The sequence below is a fragment of the Drosophila bipectinata genome, chromosome XL (assembly GCF_030179905.1).
Source record: "Drosophila bipectinata strain 14024-0381.07 chromosome XL, DbipHiC1v2, whole genome shotgun sequence".
NCBI lineage: Eukaryota > Metazoa > Arthropoda > Insecta > Diptera > Drosophilidae > Drosophila > Drosophila bipectinata.
Window position 1 is genome coordinate 6,421,061 of NC_091734.1, and position 20,316 is coordinate 6,441,376.

General features: G+C 45.1%; 6 protein-coding genes across 7 annotated transcripts; 3 read left to right on the forward strand and 3 right to left on the reverse strand.

The window, feature by feature from the left end:
* Positions 1 to 7,259: 7,259 nt before the first annotated feature.
* Positions 7,260 to 8,460, reverse strand: LOC108119517 (uncharacterized). Of its 2 annotated transcripts, XM_017232734.3 has the most exons (2): positions 7,921 to 8,460; positions 7,260 to 7,851 (listed from the first exon to the last, which is right to left on the reverse strand). In XM_017232734.3, the coding sequence occupies exons 1-2, from the start codon at positions 8,330 to 8,332 to the stop codon at positions 7,406 to 7,408; spliced, it is 858 nt and encodes a 285-aa protein (XP_017088223.2). In that variant the 5' UTR covers positions 8,333 to 8,460; the 3' UTR covers positions 7,260 to 7,405. The 2 variants fall into 2 exon arrangements, with proteins under 2 accessions (XP_017088223.2, XP_043065828.1); XM_043209893.2 differs by having other exon boundaries at positions 7,261 to 8,459.
* Positions 8,461 to 8,562: 102 nt separating this feature from the next.
* alpha-PheRS (phenylalanine--tRNA ligase alpha subunit) lies at positions 8,563 to 10,243 on the reverse strand. The gene has a single exon (XM_017232738.3). It carries the CDS (start codon positions 10,137 to 10,139, stop codon positions 8,643 to 8,645), a length of 1,497 nt encoding a protein of 498 aa, XP_017088227.1. The 5' UTR covers positions 10,140 to 10,243; the 3' UTR covers positions 8,563 to 8,642.
* Positions 10,244 to 10,310: 67 nt separating this feature from the next.
* LOC108119521 (zinc finger protein 260) lies at positions 10,311 to 12,353 on the forward strand. Its single transcript, XM_017232740.3, has one exon. The coding sequence runs from the start codon at positions 10,438 to 10,440 to the stop codon at positions 11,821 to 11,823; it is 1,386 nt and encodes a 461-aa protein (XP_017088229.2). The 5' UTR covers positions 10,311 to 10,437; the 3' UTR covers positions 11,824 to 12,353.
* A 79-nt stretch (positions 12,354 to 12,432) lies between these two features.
* Positions 12,433 to 12,980, forward strand: LOC108119523 (zinc finger protein 660). Its single transcript, XM_017232742.3, has one exon. It carries the CDS (start codon positions 12,472 to 12,474, stop codon positions 12,937 to 12,939), a length of 468 nt encoding a protein of 155 aa, XP_017088231.2. The 5' UTR covers positions 12,433 to 12,471; the 3' UTR covers positions 12,940 to 12,980.
* Positions 12,981 to 13,427: 447 nt separating this feature from the next.
* On the forward strand, positions 13,428 to 18,362 carry Smox (Smad on X). The gene is made up of 2 exons (XM_043209850.2): positions 13,428 to 13,968; positions 15,026 to 18,362. Exon 2 carries the CDS (start codon positions 15,163 to 15,165, stop codon positions 16,582 to 16,584), a length of 1,422 nt encoding a protein of 473 aa, XP_043065785.1. The 5' UTR covers positions 13,428 to 13,968; positions 15,026 to 15,162; the 3' UTR covers positions 16,585 to 18,362.
* A 50-nt stretch (positions 18,363 to 18,412) lies between these two features.
* LOC108119522 (zinc finger protein 689) lies at positions 18,413 to 20,166 on the reverse strand. The gene has a single exon (XM_017232741.3). It carries the CDS (start codon positions 19,754 to 19,756, stop codon positions 18,896 to 18,898), a length of 861 nt encoding a protein of 286 aa, XP_017088230.2. The 5' UTR covers positions 19,757 to 20,166; the 3' UTR covers positions 18,413 to 18,895.
* Positions 20,167 to 20,316: the final 150 nt, after the last annotated feature.

The following is a 20,316-nucleotide window of genomic DNA, read 5'->3' on the forward strand; positions in this document are numbered from 1 at the left end:
GCTATGGCCATCCGAAGGAGCAAAAGTGGGGAAATCAGGAAAACCCACAATTTTGTAGGCGGACCCCTTGGAAAAATTTCGAAAAATTCAAAAACGCCATTTAGGCAATGTTTTTAATGAGGAAAGTCGCTTCTGGGTTCGCTGATTACTAAATGGTACTTTATATCCTGATCGGACACAAATTGGCAGAGCTATGGCCATCGGAAGGACCAAAAGTGGGGAAATCAAGAAAACCCACAATTTTGAAGGCGGACCCCTTGGAAAAATTTCGAAAAATTAAAAAACGATATTTTGGCAATGTTTTGAATGAGGAAAGTCGCTTCTGGGTTCGCTGATTACTAAATGGTACTTTATATCCTGATCGGACACAAATTGGCAGAGCTATGGCCATCGGAAGGACCAAAAGTGGGGAAATCAAGAAAACCCACAATTTTGAAGGCGGACCCCTTGGAAAAATTTCGAAAAATTCAAAAACGCCATTTAGGCAATGTTTTTAATGAGGAAAGTCGCTTCTGGGTTCGCTGATTACTAAATGGTACTTTATATCCTGATCGGACACAAATTGGCAGAGCTATGGCCATCGGAAGGACCAAAAGTGGGGAAATCAAGAAAACCCACAATTTTGAAGGCGGACCCCTTGGAAAAATTTCGAAAAATCAAAAAACGATATTTAGGCAATGTTTTGAATAAGGAAAGTCGCTTCTGGGTTCGCTGATTACTAAATGGTACTTTATATCCTGATCGGACACAAATTGGCAGAGCTATGGCCATCGGAAGGACCAAAAGTGGGGAAATCAGGAAAACCCACAATTTTGTAGGCGGACCCCTTGGAAAAATTTCGAAAAATTAAAAAACAATATTTTGGCAATGTTTTTAATGAGGAAAGTCGCTTCTGGGTTTGCTGAGAACTAAATGGTACTTTATATCCTGATCGGACACAAATTGGCAGAGCTATGGCCATCCGAAGGAGCAAAAGTGGGGAAATCAGGAAAACCCACAATTTTGTAGGGGTACCCCTAGGAAAAATTTCAAAAAATTCAAAAACGCCATTTAGGCAATGTTTTTAATGAGGAAAGTCGCTTCTGGGTTCGCTGAGAACTAAATGGTACTTTATATCCTGATCGGACACAAATTGGCAGAGCTATGGCCATCGGAAGGACCAAAAGTGGGGAAATCAGGAAAACCCACAATTTTGAAGGCGGACCCCTTGGAAAAATTTCGAAAAATCAAAAAACGATATTTAGGCAATGTTTTGAATAAGGAAAGTCGCTTCTGGGTTCGCTGATTACTAAATGGTACTTTATATCCTGATCGGACACAAATTGGCAGAGCTATGGCCATCGGAAGGACCAAAAGTGGGGAAATCAGGAAAACCCACAATTTTGTAGGCGGACCCCTTGGAAAAATTTCGAAAAATTAAAAAACAATATTTTGGCAATGTTTTTAATGAGGAAAGTCGCTTCTGGGTTTGCTGAGAACTAAATGGTACTTTATATCCTGATCGGACACAAATTGGCAGAGCTATGGCCATCGGAAGGACCAAAAGTGGGGAAATCAGGAAAACCCACAATTTTGTAGGGGTACCCCTAGGAAAAATTTCGAAAAATTAAAAAACCATATTTAGGCAATGTTTTTAATGAGGAAAGTCGCTTCTGGGTTCGCTGATTACTAAATGGTACTTGATTTCCTGATCGGATACAAATTGGCAGAGCTATGGCCATCCGAAGGAGCAAAAGTGGGGAAATCAGGAAAACCCACAATTTTGTAGGGGTACCCCTAGGAAAAATTTCAAAAAATTCAAAAACGCCATTTAGGCAATGTTTTTAATGAGGAAAGTCGCTTCTGGGTTCGCTGAGAACTAAATGGTACTTTATATCCTGATCGGACACAAATTGGCAGAGCTATGGCCATCCGAAGGAGCAAAAGTGGGGAAATCAGGAAAACCCACAATTTTGAAGGCGAACCCCTTGGAAAAATTTCGAAAAATCAAAAAACGATTTTTTTGCAATGTTTTGAATGAGGAAAGTCGCTTCTTGGTTTGCTGATTACTAAATGGTACTTGATTTCCTGATCGGATACAAATTGGCAGAGCTATGGCCATCGGAAGGACCAAAAGTGGGGAAATCAGGAAAACCCACAATTTTGTAGGGGTACCCCTAGGAAAAATTTCGAAAAATTAAAAAACCATATTTAGGCAATGTTTTTAATGAGGAAAGTCGCTTCTGGGTTCGCTGATTACTAAATGGTACTTGATTTCCTGATCGGATACAAATTGGCAGAGCTATGGCCATCCGAAGGAGCAAAAGTGGGGAAATCAGGAAAACCCACAATTTTGTAGGCGGACCCCTTGGAAAAATTTCGAAAAATTCAAAAACGCCATTTAGGCAATGTTTTTAATGAGGAAAGTCGCTTCTGGGTTCGCTGATTACTAAATGGTACTTTATATCCTGATCGGACACAAATTGGCAGAGCTATGGCCATCGGAAGGACCAAAAGTGGGGAAATCAAGAAAACCCACAATTTTGAAGGCGGACACCTTGGAAAAATTTCGAAAAATCAAAAAACGATATTTAGGCAATGTTTTGAATAAGGAAAGTCGCTTCTGGGTTCGCTGATTACTAAATGGTACTTTATATCCTGATCGGATACAAATTGGCAGAGCTATGGCCATCGGAAGGACCAAAAGTGGGGAAATCAAGAAAACCCACAATTTTGTAGGCGGACCCCTTGGAAAAATTTCGAAAATCAAAAAACGATATTTTTTTTTTATTTATTTATTTGTGTGCTTTATTTCCTAAAAATTTATAAATTTCATTAAAGCTAATGTTACAAATTTTATTTTTACAGAGTTATAGCATATGCTTTTCAACTGAAATATATTATAATATTTTATTCGTTTGGTTATTTATAACATATAATTATTTCAAGGAAAAATTGGATTAAAAACAAAAACGATATTTAGGCAATGTTTTGAATGAGGAAAGTCGCTTCTGGGTTCGCTGATTACTAAATGGTACTTGATTTTCTGATCGGATAGAAATTGGCAGAGCTATGGCCATCCGAAGGAGCAAAAGTGGGGAAATCAGGAAAACCCACAATTTTGTAGGGGTACCCCTAGGAAAAATTTCAAAAAATTCAAAAACGCCATTTAGGCAATGTTTTTAATGAGGAAAGTCGCTTCTGGGTTCGCTGAGAACTAAATGGTACTTTATATCCTGATCGGACACAAATTGGCAGAGCTATGGCCATCCGAAGGAGCAAAAGTGGGGAAATCAGGAAAACCCACAATTTTGTAGGCGGACCCCTTGGAAAAATTTCGAAAAATTAAAAAACGCCATTTAGGCAATGTTTTTAATGAGGAAAGTCGCTTCTGGGTTCGCTGAGAACTAAATGGCACTTTATATCCTGATCGGACACAAATTGGCAGAGCTATGGCCATCGGAAGGACCAAAAGTGGGGAAATCAAGAAAACCCACAATTTTGTAGGGGTACCCCTAGGAAAAATTTCAAAAAATTCAAAAACGCCATTTAGGCAATGTTTTTAATAAGGAAAGTCGCTTCTGGGTTCGCTGAGAACTAAATGGTACTTTATATCCTGATCGGACACAAATTGGCAGAGCTATGGCCATCCGAAGGAGCAAAAGTGGGGAAATCAGGAAAACCCACAATTTTGTAGGCGGACCCCTTGGAAAAATTTCGAAAAATTAAAAAACAATATTTTGGCAATGTTTTTAATGAGGAAAGTCGCTTCTGGGTTCGCTGAGAACTAAATGGTACTTTATATCCTGATCGGACACAAATTGGCAGAGCTATGGCCATCCGAAGGAGCAAAAGTGGGGAAATCAGGAAAACCCACAATTTTGTAGGCGGACCCCTTGGAAAAATTTCGAAAAATTAAAAAACAATATTTTGGCAATGTTTTTAATGAGGAAAGTCGCTTCTGGGTTCGCTGAGAACTAAATGGCACTTTATATCCTGATCGGACACAAATTGGCAGAGTTATGGCCATCGGAAGGACCAAAAGTGGGGAAATCAAGAAAACCCACAATTTTGTAGGGGTACCCCTAGGAAAAATTTCAAAAAATTCAAAAACGCCATTTAGGCAATGTTTTTAATGAGGAAAGTCGCTTCTGGGTTCGCTGAGAACTAAATGGTACTTTATATCCTGATCGGACACAAATTGGCAGAGCTATGGCCATCCGAAGGAGCAAAAGTGGGGAAATCAGGAAAACCCACAATTTTGTAGGCGGACCCCTTGGAAAAATTTCGAAAAATCAAAAAACGATATTTTGGCAATGTTTTGAATAAGGAAAGTCGCTTCTGGGTTCGCTGATTACTAAATGGTACTTGATTTCCTGATCGGATACAAATTGGCAGAGCTATGGCCATCCGAAGGAGCAAAAGTGGGGAAATCAGGAAAACCCACAATTTTGTAGGCGGACCCCTTGGAAAAATTTCGAAAAATTCAAAAACGCCATTTAGGCAATGTTTTTAATGAGGAAAGTCGCTTCTGGGTTCGCTGAGAACTAAATGGTACTTTATATCCTGATCGGACACAAATTGGCAGAGCTATGGCCATCCGAAGGAGCAAAAGTGGGGAAATCAGGAAAACCCACAATTTTGTAGGCGGACCCCTTGGAAAAATTTCGAAAAATTAAAAAACAATATTTTGGCAATGTTTTTAATGAGGAAAGTCGCTTCTGGGTTCGCTGATTACTAAATGGTACTTTATATCCTGATCGGACACAAATTGGCAGAGCTATGGCCATCGGAAGGACCAAAAGTGGGGAAATCAAGAAAACCCACAATTTTGTGAGGGTACCCCTAGGAAAAAATTCGAAAAATTCAAAAACGCCATTTAGGCAATGTTTTTAATGAGGAAAGTCGCTTCTGGGTTCGCTGATTACTAAATGGTACTTTATATCCTGATCGGACACAAATTGGCAGAGCTATGGCCATCGGAAGGACCAAAAGTGGGGAAATCAAGAAAACCCACAATTTTGAAGGCGGACCCCTTGGAAAAATTTCGAAAAATCAAAAAACGATATTTAGGCAATGTTTTGAATGAGGAAAGTCGCTTCTGGGTTCGCTGATTACTAAATGGTACTTTATATCCTGATCGGACACAAATTGGCAGAGCTATGGCCATCCGAAGGAGCAAAAGTGAAAAAACTAGGAAAACGCACAATTTTGTAGGGGTACCCCTAGGAAAAAATTCGAAAAATTAAAAAACGCCATTTAGGCAATGTTTTTAATGAGGAAAGTCGCTTCTGGGTTCGCTGATTACTAAAAGGTACTTTATATCCTGATCGGACACAAATAGGCAGAGCTATGGCCATCGGAAGGACCAAAAGTGGGGAAATCAGGAAAACCCACAATTTTGTAGGGGTACCCCTAGGAAAAAATTCGAAAAATCAAAAAAAGATATTTAGGCAATGTTTTGAATGAGGAAAGTCGCTTCTGGGTTCGCTGATTACTAAAGGGTACTTTATATCCTGATCGGACACAAATTGGCAGAGCTATGGCCATCGGAAGGACCAAAAGTGGGGAAATCAAGAAAACCCACAATTTTGAAGGCGGACCTCTTGGAAAAATTTCGAAAAATCAAAAAACGATATTTAGGCAATGTTTTGAATAAGGAAAGTCGCTTCTGGGTTCGCTGATTACTAAATGGTACTTTATATCCTGATCGGACACAAATTGGCAGAGCTATTGCCATCGGAAGGACCAAAAAAGGGGAAATCAGGAAAACCCACAATTTTGTAGGGGTACCCCTAGGAAAAAATTCGAAAAATTAAAAAACGATATTTTGGCAATGTTTTGAATAAGGAAAGTCGCTTCTGGGTTCGCTGATTACTAAATGGTACTTTATTTCCTGATCGGATACAAATTGGCAGAGCTATGGCCATCCGAAGGAGAAAAAGTGAAAAAACTAGGAAAACGCACAATTTTGTAGGGGTACCCCTAGGAAAAAATTCGAAAAATTAAAAAACGATATTTTGGCAATGTTTTGAATGAGGAAAGTCGCTTCTGGGTTCGCTGATTACTAAAAGGTACTTTATATCCTGATCGGACACAAATTGGCAGAGCTATGGCCATCCGAAGGAGCAAAAGTGGGGAAATCAGGAAAACCCACAATTTTGTAGGCGGACCTCTTGGAAAAATTTCGAAAAATCAAAAAACGATATTTTGGCAATGTTTTGAATAAGGAAAGTCGCTTCTGGGTTCGCTGATTACTAAATGGTACTTGATTTCCTGATCGGATACAAATTGGCAGAGCTATGGCCATCCGAAGGAGCAAAAGTGGGGAAATCAGGAAAACCCACAATTTTGTAGGCGGACCCCTTGGAAAAATTTCAAAAAATTCAAAAACGCCATTTAGGCAATGTTTTTAATGAGGAAAGTCGCTTCTGGGTTCGCTGAGAACTAAATGGTACTTTATATCCTGATCGGACACAAATTGGCAGAGCTATGGCCATCGGAAGGACCAAAAGTGGGGAAATCAAGAAAACCCACAATTTTGAAGGCGGACCCCTTGGAAAAATTTCAAAAAATTCAAAAACGCCATTTAGGCAATGTTTTTAATGAGGAAAGTCGCTTCTGGGTTCGCTGAGAACTAAATGGTACTTTATATCCTGATCGGACACAAATTGGCAGAGCTATGGCCATCCGAAGGAGCAAAAGTGGGGAAATCAGGAAAACCCACAATTTTGTAGGCGGACCCCTTGGAAAAATTTCGAAAAATTCAAAAACGCCATTTAGGCAATGTTTTTAATGAGGAAAGTCGCTTCTGGGTTCGCTGATTACTAAATGGTACTTTATATCCTGATCGGACACAAATTGGCAGAGCTATGGCCATCGGAAGGACCAAAAGTGGGGAAATCAAGAAAACCCACAATTTTGAAGGCGGACCCCTTGGAAAAATTTCGAAAAATTAAAAAACGCCATTTAGGCAATGTTTTTAATGAGGAAAGTCGCTTCTGGGTTCGCTGATTACTAAATGGTACTTTATATCCTGATCGGACACAAATTGGCAGATCTATGGCCATCGGAAGGACCAAAAGTGGGGAAATCAAGAAAACCCCTAAAATTGTGGAATTTTTTTGTGGAAAATTTTTTTAAAATTACTTTTAATCAATATTTGATTAAGGAAAATCGCTACGCGTTTCGCTAATCCAGAATAGTTACCGCAATTTTCGATCGGATACAAATCTGCAAATGAAAAATATGCAAAATTTTTTGTTCTCGTTAAATTAAAAAAAAATATATATTTTCGGCAAAGGCGTAAATAGTAAAATATATTAGAATGCCAAAGTCCTTGTCAATCTTTTGGAAATAGTTTTGACCTAATTGATTTTATTTTTTATTTACTTATTGGTAATTGTCAATTTGTTGTAAACTAGAGTCAGGTTCGGGATATGCGCCAGGACTTTTGCAGCGCTTGCTTAACCAGCTCGTCCGGAGAAGGTGTGTCGAAGCGGAATCGTTTTATTTGGGTGCCATAGTCCTGCCGAACACATAACTTCAAGTGCTGACGCTCCACCACAGTCCCTGCATACTCTAGCTGTGGTCGTCTTGGTGCTGGGTAGCCCACAACGGTGTCGAGCATGCTGCCAACCGAACTTGGCTCTTCTTTTATTTCAAGGATTTCCCCTTTCTCCGAATCGCCTAGCGTCTCATCGTGCTGGGAGCGCCTTTGATCAGCGAGCAAGCCCCCGGAGAGCTTGCTCCGACGAACCGGATTGCAAGCGATGAATGGAATCTCAAAGTTCTCAGTGTGTTGTCTTTTCTGTTTCTCCTTCGCTTTGGTGGCGGACTCCTTGGGAGGTGCATCCTTTATTCCGGCTATTACTGTGGATGTGAGGTCAATAAGGGTAGTCGGTCCAGTAATTGGTGGCATCGACACCAGCATTGTGTTACCCGCTCTGTCACCGTCTCCGCTGCTTATCTGTAACTGGCCCACACCTTGCTCCAAACGGCCCAAAAGCGGTATGTTAAGCTTGGTCTCTCCCAGAGGTTCCCCGGGCACAGCTCCCAACTTGGGTATTATAAAACCAGAAGCGTTGTTTTCGTTTTCGCTGCATTGACGACGGCGTTTAATCTCGTTGAGAAGTTTTTCATTTCTAACATCCGCTGCTTGCCGCAAACGCTCCTGGGTGGCTATATCCTCAGGTACCCGCAGCTGTGGTATGACAAACTGGTGGCTCTGCAGGGGAATTGAATTCGTTTCAGGATCACAAAATAATTTTGAACTGCCACCTTCGCAGGCACTTATCAAGCCAAATTTCTTCTGGATCGCCTGGTGGAGAGTTTGACTCGGATTATTTTCCATTTTCCCGTATTCTCCAGCTGGCAGTGCGAGAAAGTGTCAGTTTTAGTGTAAATTTGTTATGTTGTTTCGATTTGGTTGCTTGTTTGTTTTTGTTTCCAACTTTCTTTGTAGTAGCTGATGACATCGCCTGGAGCTGCCAGACCGCGAGAACTAGATTTCTATACAAACAGCTGTTTCCAATTAGTGTTGACTAACACCAAATTATTTAAACTATTGCCGCAAAAAACATATTTGTTTTCTTTTTTTATTTATAAATATTTTTGGGTTGGAACAATCGTATAAAAAAAAATATATATTTTCGTCGAAGGTTCTAAACATGATCAAGCCGGCATATCGGGCCCTCCTCTACCATTTTCAGATCCACCTTAGGACCTACCAGATCGCGGATGTTGTTGATCCCGTACTTAATCATGGTGGGACGCTCCAGTGACAAGCCCCAAGCGATCACATTAACGTTCTCCGGCAGTCCCATGGGCAGTAGCATTTCCGGGCGGAATACTCCAGAGTTTCCAACCTCAATCCATTTTCCAAGTCCAGGATGGTAGCAGAAGATTTCCATGCTAGGCTCTGTGTAGGGATTGTAGGCCGGCTTGAACTCAAGCTGCGTAATGCCCAGCTTGCGGAAGAATTCATAGAGAGTACCGATCAAATCGCCCAAGGTCAGGCCCACATCGGCAATAACTCCCTCAACCTGGTGGAACTCTGCCAGATGGGTGGCGTCCAGTGTTTCGTTGCGGAACACTTTGTCTATGCTGAAGTACTTGGCGGGCTTGAAGCCACCCTCCTGGTTTGCAAGTTTATACAGCATCCTTGCCGACACGGCCGTAGTGTGGGTGCGCAGTAGATTCTTCTGGGCCTCCTCCACTTTCCAGTCGTAGCCGTATCCCTTCGATCCGTAGCCACCCACCGAATGGACCTTCTTCACACGCTCCAGATATTCCTGCGGGAACTTATGGCTTTTTGCGGGATGATTCACGAAGAAAGTGTCGTGAGCATCACGTGCCGGATGCTGTTGCGGCTGGAACAAGGCGTCAAAGTTCCAGAAAGACGATTCCACGTAATTGTTGGTGGGCATTTCGGAGAAGCCCATCTCGAGGAATATCTGCCGGAACTCAGTGCGTACTTTCAGCAACGGATGCAGGTGACCGCGCGATGGTGGGGCACCTAAGGCATCAAAGTTATATGACTTGAACTTGAGTTGTTCCCACAATCCGCTGGAAAGCATTTCCACCGTAAGATCCGTCTCCAGTTTGGTCAAGGTAGTCGCGAATTCCGGACCACGGCTGAGTACAAAGCTTTTGGTGGTGGTCTCCTGAAGAAGCTTGCGCTTTTTGAAATCAGTAACATCCTTTGAGGGCAAAGCATCGCCCTTGCCGGCCGCCACCTGCTTTAGTTGCTCCTTAACCGAATCCGTTATCTTTTCCACCTTGCGGCGCACGAGAGGTGGAGTAACAGTCTTGTCCACGAGAATCCATCCCTGGGACATGGCCTTGCTGAAGCCCACCTTGGCGTTAGGACCTCCAGCTGTCATCAAAGCGGCCTGGGCAATGCCCTCCTCCGGAACGGCAGCGTAAACCAGCGCTTCGTGACTGCCATGCTCCACTACAGATCGCCCTTCATCGGTAAGGCCGAGGCTCTTGTGGGTAGCCACCTCAGCGTTGACCAGTTCTCCGTGAGCTTGGATGCTCTTCAAGGCGCCGACGATCTTCTGGTGGTCCACGGCGAATTTTGCGGCCAGGTCCAGAGTGTCCACCTGGTCGGCAGTCTCCAGGTGCTGGAGAATTCGCTCCGTGAGATCAGGATGCATCGCTGAAGGATCTAGCGGCTATATGTGATGATAATTTCCGATATTTGGAATCGGAAACAAGAATCTCGTGTTGCCACAACGCAGGAAGAGGAAGAGTGCCGGTGGTGTTGGAAACCTTAAAAGCTGTCAGTGTTGGTAGTGAACGGTGTCAGAGGGGAGACCAGTGTTGGCCAACACCTGTGGCCCCCAATCAGCTGGTTCAAGCACAGCCTCTCGAAAAGTTTGCGTGTTGTGGCTTCACGAATATTGGAAAAAGAAAGGAAATCCTGGCGAGGAGTGGACCGCAGGCAGCAGCACCATGCTCAAGTCCCTCAAGCCGGACACGTACGCCGGAATGGCGAACGCCAAGTGCGGAGAGATCTACTTTCAGAGCCTGAACAGCTTTCGCATTGACTGCACCTTCTGCGAGATGAAGAGCTTCGTGTTTGGTGACTTCCTGCTTCACGTCCAGAACGTTCACTTTGAGAACGGCCTGCTCAAAACGGAAACGACAGAGACGGAGCTGAAGCAGGAGCAGCGAGATAGCCTGGCGGATAGTCAAGCATCTCCCGTGCCGATTGTAGCGCAGGTGAATCCTTTTGCTTGGTACGAAATCGGTGGTGTCGAGCAGGATGAGAGCGACGATGAAACGGGAGCGGCAGCAGCAGCAGACGCAGAGGAGCTGCCTGGAAAAGCTATCATGAAGTGGGATAACTCCAATTACGATTGCTTGCGCCAGGTTAGAGCTTTAAAAGTCGACTACAAAGAGGACTCTGACCAGGAGTGCGACGACCTTTCATTTCTGCATCTGGAAGTAGAGAGCCAACAATCTGCATCTCTCAAATCGCCCAATCCTTGTCCATATTGCTCGAAGACATACCAGAGCCGCAAGACTTTAGAACGGCATATCATGCGGCAGCACAAGAATGTGGCTTCGTTAGAAGCGGACAGCGATGATGCTGACTATGAGCCACCCAAGGAGACCAGCACGAAACCAGTCCAGGAGCATAAGTGCAAGCACTGTGGGAAGATCTACCATGGGAAGTACAGCCTGCGACAGCATTTAAAAAGGGATCACGATGTCCCGGGTGACGAGGGAACCACGAGCTTCACATGCCTGGAGTGTGATACCCAACTGCCCCGCCTACGATTACTGGACGAGCACATGGTCGAGGCACATGGTGGGGTCGCGTGCGTCGTCTGCGGCAGGCGGTATAAGACACGACACGAGCTGAAGCGACACCAGACGAAGCATGCCACGGAAAGAAACGTGCCTTGTCCGCACGCAGGCTGCGGGAAGCGATTCTTCACTGTCCGCCACATGCGAAATCACTGCAAGGTGCACACGGAGCAAAAGAACTTTGTGTGCGAAAGTTGCGGCTACAGCTGCCGAAATAAGGAGACGCTGCGCGTCCACATCCGCAGCCACACGGGTGAGAGGCCGTTCGGCTGTCAAGTGTGCAACAAGCGTTTTCCGTCACATTCCGGCCTCCGGGAGCACATGGCCATGCACTCGACGGAGCGACCTCATGTGTGCGGTGTTTGCGGGGCCACCTTCTCACGCCAAAAGGGCCTGTACCATCACAAGTTTCTACATGCGGACACCAAGCAATTTGTTTGCAAGCTTTGTGGCAACGCCTATGCCCAGGCAGCAGGACTGGCGGGACACATGCGGAAGCACCGGAACGACGAGCTCAACGGCTAGGTGATGGATGTATGATAGAGAAAAATCGTTTAAATCTTCCAATTTCGAATAATTTTAAGAACTCAGGCATAGACTATAGGACAAACCGATCACCTCTCCTCTGGATGGGGTATAAATAGGGGTTTGTTATTGTTTCCTATTGTTTTTTTTTTTGTATTATGATTAACACGTCCGTTCCACTTTCACCCAATCTTAAAAACTGTTGATGAAATACGGTGATTTGAAAGTATCTTTTTTTAAACTCTATCTTAACCCTTTAGTTGTAAGGACACCTTTGTTAGACAGTATAATCATATAAAATACGGATAGTATTTATTGAATTTAGGTATTCATCTAATTCAATGACTTTTTTGTACAGACATATATTATTTTGAACAACTTTGTGACAGGGAACACCGCGATATTGATAATCGAATCGGAAATCCTCGCCAGACGGATTTCAACAGTTAACATCTTTTTGTATTGATAAATATAACTGAATCTGAATTAGCGGCGCTCTCTCGGGAGGGTCGTGTTTAAAATTAAATTTAGCCGATTTGGTTTGACAACAATTAATTGGTCGGGTGGCGGCATCCCAAATGCCAAATGGTAAAACGTGCGTCTAACAATAGTGCCGCCGATTAGATTTGGCACACGCAGTGCCCGATCATGGCAGCGGATGAACCAAACCGAGACCAGAGCCAAAGACGCCAATATAGGGCGAGGATCACCAAGGACGCGAATGCGGATAGCCCGCTGCTGATGTGTGAGTTTTGTGGCTACCGCACTAGGATACACTGGAACCTGACGATCCACCGAAGGCGGCACACCGGTGAAAAGCCCTTTAGTTGCGACAGCTGCCAAGCCAGCTTCGCGGCGAGATATCAGTTGAAGACACACTTGGAGCGACACCAGGACATCGGTGAGCGGCGGCGGCGACACATCTGTACTGACTGCAATCTAGGATTCTCCAGCTCGAGAGCTTTGTATCACCATCGTCCACTGCACGAGGATGGAAAGCGGTATAAGTGCTCCCAATGCGACAAGTCTTTTGCCCAGGCCGCAGGATACGCCCAGCACAAGAGGTGGCACCAGCAGAAAAGACAGCGAGCTACAGATGTTAAGAAGAATGTGTAGTATCCTTGATTGTTATTCCAGAAATAAAAATTGAACCAAAAGCTAAACGCGCCTTTGAATTTGAATTCCACTGCAGGCGAGAGTGTGACCACACGGTACAATGGCGCAAGTTCAAAAGCTCTGAAAAATCCACTGGGGCAGCATGGCCACACTCCTGTGGAGTCTTTTTTAAGATAACACGGTCAATCGGACTAGATTTTTTTTATATTTTGTAGGTTTTTGACGCAAAAGAAGGTAGTGTTCTTAAAAAAAAACCAATAGTGAGGTTTATTTATGCAACAATACATTCGTGTGATTTATGCGGAAAAAGGTGTCGAAAAAATGCTTTGAGGAAACAGAAATATATTATTTACAATTAACTGATAATCGATTTCGATATTAAACAATAAAAAGTCACTTAGTATTGACATTTATTAAGTTTAAATTTAGCGCACTTTGAATCCTATCCTACTGTAGGATTTTTTAGTTGGTTTTAAAAGCTTGACGGGGTTTGGTCGGAAATCCGATTCGGCCATCTGGCAACACTGGAACAAATCGCAAAAGGCAAAAAGACGCAATTTATTTAACGCACATTCAGCAAAAATCGCGAGAAAAACTCACAACGGGCAATTGGCGGCGTCGGGAAGTGACAAAAACAGCTGTGGCGGTGGAAAGGGAACTAGAAAAGTATCCGCGGAAAGTGCGAAAGGTCAGCGGAAGAAGCAGACGGCAAGGAGCGTAAAGTAAAATAAAAATTCTCAGTTGCTACGGTGTGCGTGTGTGTTGTGTGGATCTAGCTGTCACTTTCTGGCGCGCACTAAAGATATACACAAATCGAGAACGGTGGACACCACCCCCCACCCACTATCTCCATCGCCACCAGTGCCACCCCCCCCCCTGGATGTGTGCGCCCGGTTCCGGTGCCGTTTGCTTACCGTTCTTCCACTGCAGCAGAGCGGCAGAAAGAGTGAGAGTGCCACAGGAGGAGGGAGTGGGACCTGCATCGAGAGAGGCAGCAGGAGCTGAGCAGGAGCCGGTGCCGTTATACAGGTAATGTGGATACTTGGATACATTCAAAAGCTCTGGCGCGCGCGTATGTGTGTGTGTGTGCGTTTGTATCTGTGGGCATGCAATTTCTTTTCATGTTTCTTGCACATTTCGTTATTGTGGTTTCCGCCCCCGTCTCCTGTCGCCGTCGCCGCCGCCGCCAGCCCCCCGCCTGGTTTTATTTATTGCCGGTGACTATTCATCCCCGACAGAATTCAACCTTCGATAAGGTTAAAAATTCCAAACAGCCTACAGCTAGTTTCTTGTCTTTCTTCTGGCAGCCCAGAAGAACGGCTGCTGTAATTCAACAGCACCAGCACAAGCACTAAAAAAAAAATAAGCCCAATCGCCGACAACAACAATAGAAAAAAGCGTCTGCAAACGCAGACATTTGACCTTGTTGGGGAAACGGACAACAATAAGAACAATAACAACAACGCAGACGACACTCGCCCACGCAGACGATTACATTGCGAGATTCTCGAAATCGCAATCTTGAGGAGAACTGTTAGATTACCAACCCATTCCGATTCCCTATCGCACTATGTATGTATTATATAGAGAGAGACCGTTAATGCCGTTAAGTTTGTGGTTACAGATACAGGTCTAGAAGTCTAGTTCCATAATATCCATAGCCTCTTCTTAATCTTCAACAAATGGTCTTCATAAATCAAGTTATTGATTCTAATAAGAATGGCTAGAGATTTCCACAAACTGATTTCGATTCCGGACTCGACAGAAACAGAAACAGAAACCGAAACCGAAGCACAAACACACACGCGCTGGCAATTATCACAAACATCGCCGTCACCAGGGTCGGGCTTTTATCAGATCCAGCCGGCTGGAGCAGAAGCAGAAGCAGAGGCATCAGCAGTAGCAGTAGCCGAAGCCGAAAGCCAAAGCTACAGCCAGGGGAAGTAGGAAAGGGGTTGGGAGGGCCAATCAGACATCATCACACACATGCATGCCAATTATCAGGTTTTAATTGCCACAACACGCACTAAAAAATCAAAAAAAAAAAAAAAATAAAAACAAACTAAACTTATATCAAATATTTTAGAGACGCTGACATCAAAAATCATCCAGGAGAAACAGGAAAACAGCGACAAAGAAAAGAAGACGAGGAGAGGTCAGGAGCATTCCAAGGAACACGAGGAGCAGCTGGTGCGGCGGAGCTGAGCCCGGAGAGATCCTGAAATGTTGCCATTCACACCGCAGGTGGTCAAGCGATTATTAGCACTCAAAAAAGGCAGCGAGGACAACAGCGTCGAAGGCAAGTGGTCGGAGAAGGCCGTCAAGAATCTTGTGAAGAAGATAAAGAAGAACTCGCAGTTGGAGGAGCTAGAACGGGCAATATCCACGCAGAACTGCCAGACGCGGTGCGTGACGGTGCCGCGCAGTAAACCCGCACCCGCCGGTGAGCATCTGCGGAAGGGTTTGCCGCACGTCATCTATTGCCGTTTGTGGCGCTGGCCGGATCTCCAGTCTCAGAATGAATTGAAGCCCCTGGACCACTGCGAATACGCCTTCCATCTGCGCAAGGACGAGATCTGCATCAATCCGTATCACTACAAGAAGATAGAGTTGTCGATTCTGGTGCCAAAGTCGTTGCCCACGCCGCCCGATTCCATTGTGGACTATCCGCTGGATAACCATACACACCAGATACCCAACAACACCGACTACAATGCTGCGATAATCCGCAGCGCCTCACTGAGTCCGCCGCAGTATATGGAATTGGGTGGCTCCGGCTCTGGATCCGGTGCTGCCACCTCCAGCTCAACTTCTGGGGCACCATCTTCCTCTCCCTCATCCTACCAACAGCAGCAGCAGCAGCAGCTGTCTTTCGGCCAGAACATGGACTCGCAATCGAGTGTGCTGAGCGTGGGCAGTAGCATTCCCAACACGGGCACCCCGCCGCCCGGCTACATGAGCGAGGATGGCGATCCGATTGATCCCAATGACAACATGAACATGTCCCGGCTGACGCCGCCCGCCGACGCCGCACCAGTGATGTACCATGAGCCGGCCTTCTGGTGCTCCATCAGCTACTACGAGCTGAATACGCGCGTCGGCGAGACCTTCCACGCCTCGCAGCCCTCAATCACCGTCGACGGCTTCACCGATCCCTCCAACTCGGAGCGCTTCTGTCTCGGCCTACTCTCCAATGTCAACCGCAACGAGGTGGTCGAACAGACACGCCGTCACATCGGCAAGGGTGTGCGGCTCTACTATATCGGCGGCGAGGTGTTCGCCGAGTGCCTGAGCGATTCGTCCATCTTTGTGCAGAGCCCCAATTGCAACCAGCGCTACGGCTGGCATCCGGCCACCGTCTGCAAAATCCCGCCCGGTTGCAACCTGAAGATCTTCAACAATCAGGAGTTCGCCGCCCTGCTGTCCCAGTCCGTGTCGCAGGGATTCGAGGCGGTCTATCAGCTCACGCGCATGTGCACCATCCGGATGTCGTTCGTCAAGGGGTGGGGAGCCGAGTATCGCCGCCAGACGGTCACCTCGACGCCCTGCTGGATCGAGCTGCACCTAAACGGGCCGCTCCAGTGGCTGGATCGCGTCCTCACCCAGATGGGATCGCCGCGGCTGCCGTGCAGTTCCATGTCATAAAGCGGTGACCGATTCCTGTTTTTAAAATGCAAACCACAAAGAGCGGCGAGCGCTGTAGAGTGCTCCCACATCGGAGCTGATCGGAGACCGCAGCCCTCCGAGTATCTGAAGAGTAGCCCTTAAGTCTTAAAGTTTTTTAAATCGATTTCAAATGTACAAGATTATTATTTTTATTTTTAGTCAGTCCTTAAGGAGAAACTATTGTTCAGATGCCCCGTGAAGGCTTGGAGGCGGGAGAAATCGTAGACAAGAAACAATGCCATTTGTCTGGGATTTCTCACGTCCTTTGCTTCGATCCAGATCCGATTTTGGGGCACTGGGGGTGTCGAAACGAGAAACAATGAATGGGAAGTGGTTTCCAACAAACAAAAAAAACCAAGAAAAATTCTGAGAGCACATATGAAATAAGTTCAGGCAAATTATATATACGAGTGGTATAAATGAAAACCCGATACAAGAAAATAGATGCAACAGATATATATATATATCTATATACAAAGAGCACACATATATCTTTACAGGCGTATATGGGCGTTACAAGTTTAGGAATATATACATATATATACATGTATATTATGGAACGTACGTGGAAAGTTACATTTTTCGATAAGCTATAAGATGGAGCAGCTCCGAAACAATTTTTTTGAAACATTTTACACACAAAGTGACGACCATAGAAATAAAAAAAAAAAGAAATAACACTGAATGAAGCCCCCCCCCCACGGATGATCTGTGTGAGTTGATAACGAGAGAGATTCAAAATTCTTTGTGAAAGAAGCAAAACATACAACGGTGATTTGGAACTAAACAAAAGTAAGAAGGATAACAGCTAAAGGATAAGCGAAACAGGAACTGGGATTTATCAAGCTTGAAGCTTACACACACACCAACACACACACACTCGGATACCATACATTGCAAATGTACATAAGACCAAAAAAACCAACAAGAAAGGATGGATATATCTTCGGGCGGATCCGAAGTTGATATACCCTTGCAGTTGAGTTGGAAAGATATGGTAGCCCCTGCAAGGGTGTATAACCACACCTCCACAGGACCTCCACTTGATCGAGCATGGGATATATATGCATATATATATCTGTTTATGATGATGGTTGTTAAACGTTTCGATTTTCGCTTAGTATGTGTGTGTTAAAATTTGTCAACTCCCAAAAAAAACCAAAATCGGCCGATTAAGCAGCTCTTGTTAGTCGTAATATCCGCAGAATGCGATCGTATATATATATACATGTATGTAAAGCACTTGCCCAACAAAATCACAACTCAGGCCTAGTCTCCATACACCCAGACCTCCCCCCAGAAGAGGTCCAGCTTCAGGAACTGCATTTAAATCTTAAAGAAAAAAAAAAGATACCAATATCTGATATACCGATTAGACTCGTTTTTTTTTTTTGGAAACAATAGCTCAAGTGTCAATTACAGCAATACATGGCATGTGCATGTATTAGAACCAATTGCAATATGATATAGGGCCGGATTTTGATCGGCAAGTGCACGTTTTTCTTGGGTCTAGATCTTAAGTCTATATATGTAACGAAATTCGCTAGCTTATCTTGACATTTTACCAATTTTAGACCAGCGAGAGCCGAAAGCAGCTTCTGTTTTTGGCTTCATTTCAATATCACCGCTGATTAAAGTTAACTGATTACTGATTATTATAATTTCTTGAATTGTCATTCGCTGTTACAACCAAAAATAACTATAGTTTAAGTTTTGTCTTTATTGATTCTATTATAATATACCATTATAATACATGATTTTTTTGTTGCTTTAAACTCTCACGCGCCGGCTATCCTGCAGAGGTCTCGGCCTCTTAGCGATAGCCTCCAGTGGGTGGGTATACCGATTCGGTCTCTAGTAGTAAAGCTAAATTTTTTTTTTTTTATTATCGCTAATCATGTAATGTAATCCTTAAGTTATGCCTAAACGAAACAGAACAAACGAACAACAGTCAGCGTCAACAGTCCTCGGATCTGAGAGCCAGAGAACCCAGCAACCCGTACCCGTACCCGCTCCCGTACCGTACATCTATGAAGTATAAATACAAATACAAATATATACATATATCTAATATGCAAGCATGCAGATAAAGACAAACACAAATCGTATATTTAAATAAACACTTATATTATTAAACAGAAACCCCTTATAAATGGGAGGAGGGTATGGTATGGAATTATATTCTTTGGAACTGCTTGACTGCTTGTTTGGCAAGCGTCCGATTTCAGGTGGGGATCAGGTTTTCGCCAACGTTTATCTTCAAGATTCATGATTCATGAATACTCCCACCTCACCTCTCTTCGTGCACCTTGAGGTGTTGCTTGAAGTTCGACTTCCGGAGGAAGCGGGCGCCACACAAAGGACACCCGAAGGGCCGCAGCTGGGTGTGGGCGATCTGGTGGTGCTTCAGCTCTGAGGCACTGAAGAAACGCTTGCCGCACTCCGGATGCGGGCAGGCGTAGTCCCGCTGGTTGTAGTGCCGCTTCAGGTGAGTGCTCAGGTAACACTGGTCGGTAAGGACCCGGCCACACACCGGACAGGTGTAGCTGAGGGAGGAGGTCTGCTCCTGCTCCCGGTTTCGGTCCACCGAGTGCCTAAGCTTAGTGTGGATGCGGCGAGCGTGGACCGAGTGGAAGGTGAGATCACAGTTTTCTGCCTGGCAGGGATACGGCTTCTCGCCGGTGTGGAGGCGCCGGTGGACGGATAGGTAATTGGCGTAGCGGAATCCCTTCCCGCAGATGTCGCACTTGTGGGGTCGATCCTCGGTGTGGGTGACTGCGTGGATGCGGAGCTTGTTCAGCTGCCGGAAGCCCTTGCCGCACTCCGGGCATCGGTGGGGCTTCTCGTCCGTGTGGGTCATCTTGTGGATGCGCAGGTTGTAGGCCTCCGAGAACCGACGCCCACACACGTCACAGGTGTGATCGCTCACCGATCCCCGAGAGCGTTTCTTGGCTGGCACTGCCTTCTGACACTTCTGCTCGTCCTGGAACGGGGATGGTTCTATCTGCCCGAAGTCCATCTCGAGGAGATCCAACTCAGGGCTGGAACTAAAGAGCTCTCCCGACAAATCATCATCCAGCTGGGCGAATAGCTTGAACTCCTCCAGGCAAACGCCGTAGTTGCTGTTGTTGTTGTGATCCAACTCCTCCATGGTGGTGGCTTCGCCCTCGTCCGGTTTGCTGAGTTCGATTTCGCCAACTGTTGCCCAAGACTTCCGCCGCTGGTGGCACCACAACACCACAAACGGAAAAAAGACCCGAAGTCCACGATAAGATTACGCCTTGTTTAATTATGTAGTATATTATTACAGGCTGTAGTAGTTGGCCCTGGGAATCAGAAGCGGCCTCGAAATCGGACTCGGACTCGGACTCGGGAATCCGGCGAACCTTCTGGGTGACGTTCTTTCTATTTTATCGTCCGCTGTCTAATAAAATTTGCCGATAAATGAGTGATTAGTCCCCCCCGGTGGTTTGCTTTGCACTTTGAGCCACTTGGGAGGGGGACTGGTCCCATTCCTACTACCACATACCCCTACTACTACCTCAGAATCCACAAAAGAACTATCTATCTGATCTGATGGGGATTATGATTATCTGATCTGGGCTTCGAGACACACCAGTTTCATTTTTCTGACATGAGCGGAGGAGACAAGGGTACAAGTCTTATAAGCATTAAGGTCTACTATATTTATTATATTTTATATATTTTTAG